At 34.6% G+C, this 10136-nt stretch overlaps 2 protein-coding genes across 3 annotated transcripts; one reads left to right on the top strand and one right to left on the bottom strand.

Moving 5' to 3' along the window:
- Nucleotides 1-639: 639 nt before the first annotated feature.
- LOC133676758 (uncharacterized) lies at nt 640-3081 on the bottom strand. Its single transcript, XM_062098491.1, has 3 exons — nt 2841-3081; nt 1315-1536; nt 640-1226 (listed from the first exon to the last, which is right to left on the bottom strand). The coding sequence occupies exons 1-3, from the start codon at nt 3015-3017 to the stop codon at nt 1005-1007; spliced, it is 621 nt and encodes a 206-aa protein (XP_061954475.1). The 5' UTR covers nt 3018-3081; the 3' UTR covers nt 640-1004.
- Nucleotides 3082-6572: 3491 nt separating this feature from the next.
- LOC133676512 (uncharacterized) lies at nt 6573-9901 on the top strand. Of its 2 annotated transcripts, none has more exons than XM_062098191.1 (6): nt 6573-7280; nt 7745-7856; nt 7958-8129; nt 8230-8417; nt 8676-8820; nt 9530-9901. In XM_062098191.1, exons 1-5 carry the CDS (start codon nt 6715-6717, stop codon nt 8799-8801), a joined length of 1164 nt encoding a protein of 387 aa, XP_061954175.1. In that variant the 5' UTR covers nt 6573-6714; the 3' UTR covers nt 8802-8820; nt 9530-9901. The 2 variants fall into 2 exon arrangements, with proteins under 2 accessions (XP_061954175.1, XP_061954174.1); XM_062098190.1 differs by having other exon boundaries at nt 6574-7280; nt 7742-7856.
- Nucleotides 9902-10136: the final 235 nt, after the last annotated feature.

Here is a 10136-nt window from a genome sequence, read left to right on the forward strand (position 1 = left end):
ATAACACTATATAAATTAGAAGGATATCGCATGATGTATAACATTTGTGAAATTTGATTGCAATTCCAATTATGTTCTTGCCGGGTCCGACGCAGTTAAAAAAAATTCAGTTTTTATTTTTATTTTAATTGTGTTTTATTCATTAAATTAGAAAGATATCGCTTGATGACGTAACAAAAAATTCAGATTTTGTTGTTGCGTGCTTAAGAAACCATGAAAAATATAGTCATTGTTGGATAGATTTTGTATGTGATGACATTGCATGTAGTTTAATGGAATAATAAATAAATTTTGATATCAATATTATTTATTTCATGATGTAATAATAGTAGTTAAATCTACAATATTTAAATGAAAAATATTTTTAATTATTTTATAACCTCAATTTAAAAAGCATTTTTTTAACCAAACACATTAAACTACTTTTTCTTCAACATCAATTTCAACCACAGTTTTAACCAAACACCTATTTTTTCAAACCAACCTCAACTAAAAGTACTTTTTATAAAACAACTTTTTTCAAACCACAACCACAACAGCAACCGCAATACCAAACACATTCTAAGTCCATCCAATTTCCCTACATTCTAAGTCCATCCAATTTCCCTGATATAAATTTGAAATGAATCAAAACAAATCTACTCTATCAAAATTAATGTATTATCTAGTGATGATAAATGATGCATCTTACAGAAGAGTAGACTTGAATGTTACTGACAAAATATGGAACAATTCTCTTTCCATTTGATGTTCGAATAACCCTTGACCTTGATGTTACAGGGAGAAGACAGACTAGATTTCAAATACAAAATGCCCCCAAAAAGATGGAAGCACGTCCCCCAACTCTAGTGGCTGAATATTCAAACATTATGCAGCCAGGCTCGGTAATCTTCACAATTTAAAATTGCGTTCTCAAGAATCTGTGATTCAGTTGTCCAATACAATTATAGATGCACCAGAATCAAGTGGAGGGATGAAACAATGCTTCAGCCTGAAATAACTTATCAATTGCTTCCCCATTTTCTCTTAACACTCTCTTTAGCTGAAACTTCAACATAAACACCATTCTTTAACGCACCAGCAAAATCAGCAGGATCATCTGGAGATGCCTTTCTCAACATTTTTGATGACATAAAAGTCAGCCCATTTCTTGTCCCTCGCAAAGCGTATAGCAAAGGATTGACCATGACAGCAAGGATCAAGTCACCTTTTGCAATTATGAGATACTGTACATGTAATATAACATCATAAGAAATTGGGAGAGAGAAATTAATTAAACACAGCATTCCAAGAATTGTGAAGGGAAAACCTCACCATGGCAATAATACCCAGGACAGCAAGACTTGCTTGCTGTGCTTCTGGCCAAAAATTGTCACCATTGGACCAGCCAAATCGTCCACCCCATCCAAACCAACCTCCTCCACCAGAATCTCCCCCTCCACCTGCTTCCTCCCTCCTCTTAATTTCCTTGTTCCATTTTTCAAATTCATCTTTCTTTCCACCAAGAGCACTTTCTAAAGCTTTCTTTGCTTGTTCCTGCAGCCACAAATAAGACAGCTTAATCACACCTACAAACACATTTAATCTTGAGTCCTCCTATTCTTTTTATCCCGTATAGCATAACAAATACAGAGATCAACAATATCTAAACTCTAAGGCATGTCAAAAGACTGGAGTTGAAAGCCTCTAAACAGTTGGATTACAACACTCCCTTGCATATATCTCAGTTTTTCATCAAACCTGAGAAAGCCATTTCCAACAATTTTCGTTAGCCATGTTTCCATCATCTAGACCTGGTTATGACCGTTGGTTTGATAGGACAGGCAATCACCAAGATTAATGGACACAATGCAAGTCAATACACAAGAAAATGTGAAACCTTCACATAACCAGAAACACAAAGCAGAAGCCTCCAGCACCAGGCTACCCTTTTGTACAAGCAAACAGACCCTTAGTGAATTTAAAGTTCTAAGACATCACGATGTCATAAAGTTGTTGATGCTGAAGGTCCAGTTCAGTGATCAAAACCATCTTTGAATATGGGAGAAAGGGTAAGAGGACTGGTGGCTTAGTACAACAGCTTGAATCGCCTTGGCCTCTAGAGTTAAGCAACAAGAATCCTCCGCATGAATTGCAGAATAAGCTATTCAAATTACCACATTTACAAAAACAAAGGCCTAGCATAACTATCAAATACATTACCGATTATCCTACTAGTTGGTAGCTTGAGGTCCCTAATATGATAATGGTAATTCTAGTTGGCATGGCAACTAACATAAACACATTCACATTATAACCATATTAAATATTTCACTTTGTTGGAACTCAATCACTCATAACTAGGAAACAAACGCACACAGTGGTTAAGCTAATAACTAACAATCGAAAGATCATTTTAACACTCAAGCATTCAAAATCTTTACAAGAATCATAGTTTTATCAGAAAATATCTGAAATTAAAAACCATATCCATTCAAACAACCAACCATCACTCCATTCCAACTCAATAAAACACTTCATGAACTCTACAATTTGACAAGCAAACAACCTACTAACCCTCATCTTCCATAATTAAGCGGACAAGTTATTCACTTGCAAGCTCAAAAGCCCCTTAAACCCCATTATCACAGTCCATACCCACCATTTAAAACGACAGCTTTCAATCAACTCAAAACCCAAACATGGGTTTTTAATTTCCAAATCAAAAACCTTAAAGCTTCAACCTTTATCACTAGCTGATCAAATTTTCCTTAATTCGCATCCAAAGAGACAAAACTCAGAAACAATATATCCAAGAAAGTGATAAAAAAATCATATAGGAGCAAACTTTTTTTCCGTACCTCTCTGCCACCGCCTGAGAAAAGGCAAGTAAACTTGCCATTACACTTGAATTCTCTCTGCAAAGAGGTCCAGCTGTGCTTCACATCTTGCTTCTGGCTCTGGCTGAGGAATAGGGTACCATTTGATTCGGGTCGGGTTGAGGAACGTAGAGGGTTTATGTGAAGAACTTGTGCCATGGTGGTGGTGTGTTACCCTTCTGCCTACAGCTTGAGAGACATGTAGGTGATAGAGCTGAAGAGAACATGGGCTTGGGGATATAAATTGGTAAGCCCGTTAGTAATTTTTAGGACAATATGTCAATATGTAGTTTGGGCTTTGAACTAATTTAATTTTTTTTTAGCTCAATAATTTTCTTTTTTCCATCACTTTTCTCATATGGTCTTAACTTTCTTATCAACAGAAATAGAGATGAACTTAGTGTTTGGATTTGTTGTGTATGGTGTTTTGTAAAGTTTTTTTTATTTGATAATTCAACATAATAATGTCTTTTTTAATATTATATCAAACAATAAAAAAAATACTAAAAAATTATTATTTTGAATTTTTTAAAAAAATAAAAAAATTTAAAAAATATTATCCAACTGTATTTACAAGCAACATTAAAAAAAACCCTTATGGAAGCTTACATGGTCCATCTTACACGCACCTTTAGAATGTACTTCTTAAAAGTCATAAATTCGAGTATTATAAATTTTAGAACTACTAGAGGCTTACATAATTATTAATTTTAAGGTTTCAATAATTAGTTGAAGTATATGTAAACTGATCTGAACACCCACAATTACTGAAAAAGAACTTACAATGAGGATGGTGCTCATATGTATTAATGAGTACAACATATATGTACTAGTATGCATGCGTAGATATGTATGTATGTGCATGTACTCCAACACACACCTCAAATTGAATCAACACGTATATACATGCACGATTGTGTGCATGTGCTTTCACACGTGTGTGTTGGAAATTTTAAGGCGAGGGTGTTGATTCAATTTGAGAAAGATGACTATTATTACATATTTAAGATTGTTACAGCGATACTCGTGTGTTTCTATTTCAACATTTTGTATTTTTCTAACCATTATAAATAATTTTCTTTAGCAAGGTTAATAGATAGCTTAACGTTTTATAACAATTGGTATTTAATGGTGATAAATAATTTTCTTAATTTAATAGTTTAAATTTTTATATGAGTTCTTAATATATAATTTATATTATTTTTTAATATATTATTTTAAACAAATTATTTTCTAATATATTTTTTTTACGTGAAAGTTTTTTAAACTTAAAATATGTATAAATTTATACTATTTTATACTTAATTTTTTTATCAAATAAATAAAAATGATGAAATTTAAATTCGTGATCGCTTAATTATCAAGATTTTAATACCATATTAAAAAATCATTTCAATCTAAAACCTTAATTTTTAAATAAAATCTTAAAATAAAATTTATATTATTCTCATCCCGGCTAGCTACTCAACCTCCTCCCTCTATCTAGATATTGTCGAGCAGGGTTTCTTCAATGGCCTTGCTTTAATTTTATATTTGCGTGTTGCAGCGGCTGTGTTTCCCAGCAATATATATATATATATATATATATATATATATATATATATATAGAGAGAGAGAGAGAGAGAGAGAGAGAGAGAGAGAGAGAGAGAGCATGGACCACAGATAGGCTTTGCTCAAAGTGGAGGCAACAGGAGGAAAAAGGTGATAGAGTCTGCATCATTACATCGCATGCTCTTAATTTGTTTTGTTTCCTTCCTTTTGTCTTTGTCTTGTTTGTAAGAAAATATATTCAAACCCTATAAAGAGAAGCCGAATCCTCCCTTTGTCCATTTATGTTGCTAATATATATATATATGTATTAGCCTTTTCATCACATTTTGACAACTTCTAGACTTGTGTGATGTTACATAATTGCTTATTTTAGTCGCAAAGATATGATTGTGACACAAACATCACAACTCAGGTCTCAATCCCCCCCCAATATTATTTTCTTATTTTGTAATTTTCTGTAGATTCGTGAGGAAATCTTCATGGTTTGGATGAATAAATTTTTTTGACTTAATAAAATCTAATTAATCTAGTTGGGATTGCTTGTAACCGGATCAAACTCAGCCAAGTCTACCTTTATAATTTTTTTAAAATAAAAAAATATTATTTTAATAAAAACAAATGATCCATGCTAATCGTTAATCTAGTAACTCGTATTCTTTTTTGTTACTGACTAATATAAAAGTTATTGGCTAATATGAAGATTATGGTGATTTCCTAAAAAAGTAGAGCAAGAAAAACAAGGTAAGACTTGGATTAAATTATTTCTTACACCCTAATCAAAATTGATGTTATTGCCAATCATGTGCAGGTAAATAAATCCAAGTTAACTCAGGTTAATTTATTTATTTTATTTTATAAAAAAATAAAAAATAAAATAAGAATTAATAATTTTTAACCAATTTTTTCAAGTTTAATAAAATCACACCGGTTCGTCAATTTTTGTTGTGTTTTTATTCAAACCCGAGTCCATGTTACTTAGATGATGGGTCAACCCGCAAGTTAAAAAACAGTGGTTGCCGCAAGAGATGAAAGTGGTAGCTGCTAGGTTAGTTATCTTGTTGAAGAAAACACCAATTTGGTTCTCTTCTAGTCTTTATCAACATTCTCTTGCTGTTGACCCACCCCACTATATTCTTATCAAACTACCCATCATCCAAATTCCAAACTCAGTTCTCAATTACCAATATACCCTCGCTCGTTCTTCAACAAATCATCATCATCATCATTAAGCACGCTAGCTAATTCTGTGAAATTGTTTGCCCTCATGGGACTCAAGACTTTAACCCCTCTCAGTAACTAAAGAAAAATATTTTAAATGAATGCTACACTTGTACATAAAATTATATCTAGTCATGTAAGAATAAATTTTAATGTATTTATCATTTTATATTTATTTTATTATGAAATGTTTTTTTATTTAATTATTATGTGAATTATTGAAATTAGGTTGCACAACTTACTCTCTCTCTTTCTTTTTAAACCCCCCCCCCCACAACACATAAAAATAAAATTGAGGTTGATTTAATATGTTAATTTTTATATATAATTTTTAGATTTTTTTTTAGTTAGGATTCATGTAGTCAATAAATTCATTTTATAAGTTTTTGTCCAAAACTAACCCATGATTTAAATCTAAAAGTCTATTTATTTTTATGTTTTAAAAGTATTTTTCTAAAAAATAATTTTAATTTAATTTTAATTGTTTTCTTGAAATTATTTTGATATGCTAATATTAAAAATAAATTTTAAAAATTAATAAATATTATTTAAAAAAAAACATTTATTAAAATATCTAACTGCTGTAATAACGATGCTTCAACCTACTTTATTATCTCATTTCCCATTGTCAATTACATCTTCTTCAAGTACCCACTCTCTTTCTTATCTCTTCCTTTTTAAATTTTAAAGTAAAATAAAACTCCCACCTTCGAATCCTCCACCCCTGCCTCCTCCCCCTACCACCCCCACAAACCCCAAACCGTCATTTCAAACACCCAAAATCACAGCTTAGAACTTCGAGAAACAGTGGACTTCCCCAAATACCCACTCTACCCTTGCCACCCTCACCCACCCACCCAGCAGTTACACAGGGCAAACCGTCTTTTCAGGTTAAAAACATGAGAGGTCATTTCCGTCCTTTCGAAAAATTATAAAGAGAGAGACAGAGAGAGTGTAGAGAGAGACAGAAACACACAGAATTTGTCTAGAGAGAGAATTGTTTAGAGAGACAAAGACACATAGAGTTACCGTTTGTGTCCGTTTTTTCCGTTAAAAATATATGTGAAGAAAGAGAGGTAGCCAAGCCATGGTGACAGACCAGGAAATAGCCAAAGGAGTAGAGACGGTGCTGCGGCAATCAGACCCCAGCACCGTTACTTCATTAAACGGTGTCGTACAGCAACTTGAAGCTAAATTAGGGTTAGATTTATCACACAAAGCTGCTTTTATTCGTGACCAAATTAACCTGCTCCTCCGCCCCCACCCTACCACCACCGCCTCCGCCTCCGCCTCCGTAACCACCACCGCGCATCCACAACTGACGCCACAACCACCACCGCCTCCATCACAGCAAGCTTTTCAATTCCAGCAAGGACAAACTCTTCATTTGACCCCAAAAGACCATTTTGCCCTCCAATTTCAACAACAATTTCACCCTTCCCATTTTGCCCTTCACCCTCACCACCACCCTCAGCAGCATCCTCAGCAGCACCAACAGCACCAGGTTTTTCCCCAGGACCTTAACTTTAGGCAGCCGCAAGCTGTGGTGGCTCCACCAGGGCCGCCACCTCAGTTGCAAGTTCAGCAGCAGCAGAGGCAGACGCAGCATGTGCAAAATGTTGGGGATATTCCACATGAAGTGGCTAAAGAGAGGTAAAAGCTTAGGACTTTTTGTTATTTCTCGATTCTAGTGTTTTTTAGGGATCAATTTTAGGTTTTTAGGGGTTTAACTGTTGCATTTTGAAAAATTTTATTTTAGTTTATTTTCAAATTTTAGGGTTTGCAGTTTCCATTTATTTTTAATTGGTAAGATTTTGTTATAAAGTCGAATTCTTTATAGTTACTAAAAGACAGAGAGGGTTAAAAAAATATTAGTAACTATCACTTTCAATGGTTAAAAGAGTGACCCAATTGAAGGTTTAATGCTATTTTTTTGCTAAATTGAAAAATCCAAAATTTGGGCATCTGTTAGCTTATGGTTAGTGTGAAAGTTTTTATTTTGGGTTTTTTTAGTTGATGATCTTGGGCCGTTGGTGATTTTGTTTGATTGGAGCTTGAATCTGTTGTGACCGTTTATGGAGATTGAATGGTGTTTGGATTTTACTACTTTGCAGCAGTACTCCAGTTGGATCCAAAAGAAGAGGTGGACCTGGTGGGTTAAACAAAGTGTGTGGTGTTTCACCTGAACTTCAGGTCGTTGTTGGGGAGCCAGCCTTGCCAAGGACTGAGGTATGCTGTTGACCAGGCTCGTTTCTTAGTTTGGTTGAGCAGCTGTGCTGTTTATGGAGTGATTATTGTTTCTAAGAATTGTGCATTGTGTGTGTGTTCAGATTGTGAAGCAATTGTGGCAATACATAAGGAAAAACAACCTCCAGGATCCAAGTAACAAGAGGAAGATAATTTGTGATGATGCTTTGCGCGTGGTTTTTGAGACTGACTGCACTGATATGTTTAAGATGAATAAGCTGCTAGCTAAACATATCATCCCACTTCAACCATCAAGTATGTACTGTGATCATTACAGTGAAGCATATTTTTGTTGCGCTGTGGTGACTTTGAGAAGGTTAAATTTATTTTTTTGTTCTTGTGAATATTTGCACAGAGGAATCTGGTCAAGCCAAGCGAGCGAAGGTGGATGTTGAGACCACAACTGAAAATAAAGAACCTGCTGCATCTCCTGTGGTAATATCTGAAGGACTTGCTGAGTTTTTGGGGACTACTGAGAGGGAAATGACCCAAACAGAAGCATCCAGACGTGTTTGGGAGTACATAAAGCTAAAACAGTTGGAGGTGGGTAATGAGTGTATATATTCATCCCTTTCCCTACTCATGACTTTCCATATTGGGAGCACTTAAAGTTTACTACATCCATTTCCCTCAACTAATTTTCCTGCATATACCTCTTGTTTTGTGCAAATCTCTCTGTTATTATACACTGCCTTTTTTGTCCAACAAACCGTATTTGTAGTGCATCGATGTCTAAACACAGTTCTTTTATAGATAAGTTAACTTTAATGTAAAAGTTCAATGGTTTTCATGTGTTTTTAGGATCCGTTAAATTCAATGGTGATACAATGTGATACAAAGCTTCGTGATCTTCTTGGATGTGAAAGCATATCTGCTGTGGGGGTAGGAGAGGTGTTAGCACGTCATCATTTATTCAAACGGTCATGATGTTCTGTGGTGATGACTGGTTAGTATGTTCAACAAGCTCCCATATTGCGTGTGGCTCCTGTGCTTGTGATTTAGTTGGTGGGAAAAAAAAACTGATTATAAAACTTCTTGTATACATGCTGAATTTCTCAATGGTGGATGTGAGTCCCTTCTCTTTTTATTTTTGATTGGGTATATAATACTGAGTTATTTTAATGCATTTTTTGGTCTTTTCTTGAGAGCTGGGCTGGTTTTCTGCATCAAACTATCGGTCTCATGATATCAAGCCTTTTTAAAGCTTGTAAAATTCTCAAAAAGTTCATTTTTCCACGTGTTCTGTTTTCTATTCTGTCCTTTGATTTGACAACTTAAATATCATGTCAGGTTCAGGACCAAACCATAGCCCCTTGGTAGTCAAAGTACAGGTTTCTTGTAGTGTAACTTTCTTCCTGTTAATGATTTCCCTCCAGGTGTGATTTGATCACCCTGCTGCTTAGTTGTAAATCATCATCCGAGTAGTTTAGCTTTAGAATCTCTGTTGTTCCTGAATCCCTTTTGCTTCCCTTTATGTGTTGACGCCTCCTTTTGAATTATGTACGTTTATGGACTCTGTCATCCATTGGGTTTAAGACTTTATGTGTACCTGCTATCTTTTCTGCTCTTAATATGCTGATTAATTTGCGTGCAATTTGATGTATACCAAACAAGTAACCTTATGTTTTTTGTTTTCCCTTTCTTGTTACTTGTAGGTGCATGGAACAATGACCACCTGCTCACTTCTGATAGTAGAACAGATAGTGAAGAACTTATTTAGTTTATCGTTCGTTTATTTTTTTTCATGTCCTTTGTGAATTACTGTGATTAGATGACATGGTGATTTACTCTACTATGATCAGAATGAAAATGTAACAACGGTCAATGGCAGGGGTTATCTTTGTAGTTATGCTGCCATAGCCTGGATGTAGTAGGCTTTCTTGCTAATTTTGTTGTCAGTTTGACCTCCCAATGCCTAACCCCCTCATAGTAGAATGAAGGAAACCACAGTCAAATTGTAAAATCTTATTAACTTGAAAAAGACAAATATGTATCCTTTCATATAGGCTGTTGTTTTCCTACTGCAACTGGCTTTGTTCCTTCTTTTCTTTGTGGTCTGCTTGGAATTACTTACATGGAGGCATGTGTTCTACAGCTTCTGACAGATCGAAATCATGTCGCTATTTATTTGTTCTCAATCACCAGAAAATTTATTCAGCTTTGGATGTTTCCTGCGTAACGATCTCGTTTCAAGTAAAACAGCGAAGCAGAGGTAACTGTTAAGGTGAACGCAGCTGGAGGACAAACTTCTCTCTCGTTGAA

The sequence above is a fragment of the Populus nigra genome, chromosome 17, assembly GCF_951802175.1.
Source record: "Populus nigra chromosome 17, ddPopNigr1.1, whole genome shotgun sequence".
Lineage (NCBI taxonomy): Eukaryota > Viridiplantae > Streptophyta > Magnoliopsida > Malpighiales > Salicaceae > Populus > Populus nigra.

Coding starts and splice junctions, on each gene's coding strand:
- LOC133676758 (XM_062098491.1), bottom strand. CDS start 3,017: ATGGCACAAGTTCTTCACATAAACCCTCTACGTTCCTCAACCCGACCC. Junction 1,537..2,840: donor TCTCAGGCGGTGGCAGAGAG/GTACGGAAAAAA, acceptor TTGTGGCTGCAG/GAACAAGCAAAGAAAGCTTT. Junction 1,227..1,314: donor TCCTGGGTATTATTGCCATG/GTGAGGTTTTCC, acceptor TTACATGTACAG/TATCTCATAATTGCAAAAGG.
- LOC133676512 (XM_062098190.1), top strand. CDS start 6,715: ATGGTGACAGACCAGGAAATAGCCAAAGGAGTAGAGACGGTGCTGCGG. Junction 7,857..7,957: donor CAGCCTTGCCAAGGACTGAG/GTATGCTGTTGA, acceptor GTGTGTGTTCAG/ATTGTGAAGCAATTGTGGCA. Junction 8,130..8,229: donor CATCCCACTTCAACCATCAA/GTATGTACTGTG, acceptor ATATTTGCACAG/AGGAATCTGGTCAAGCCAAG.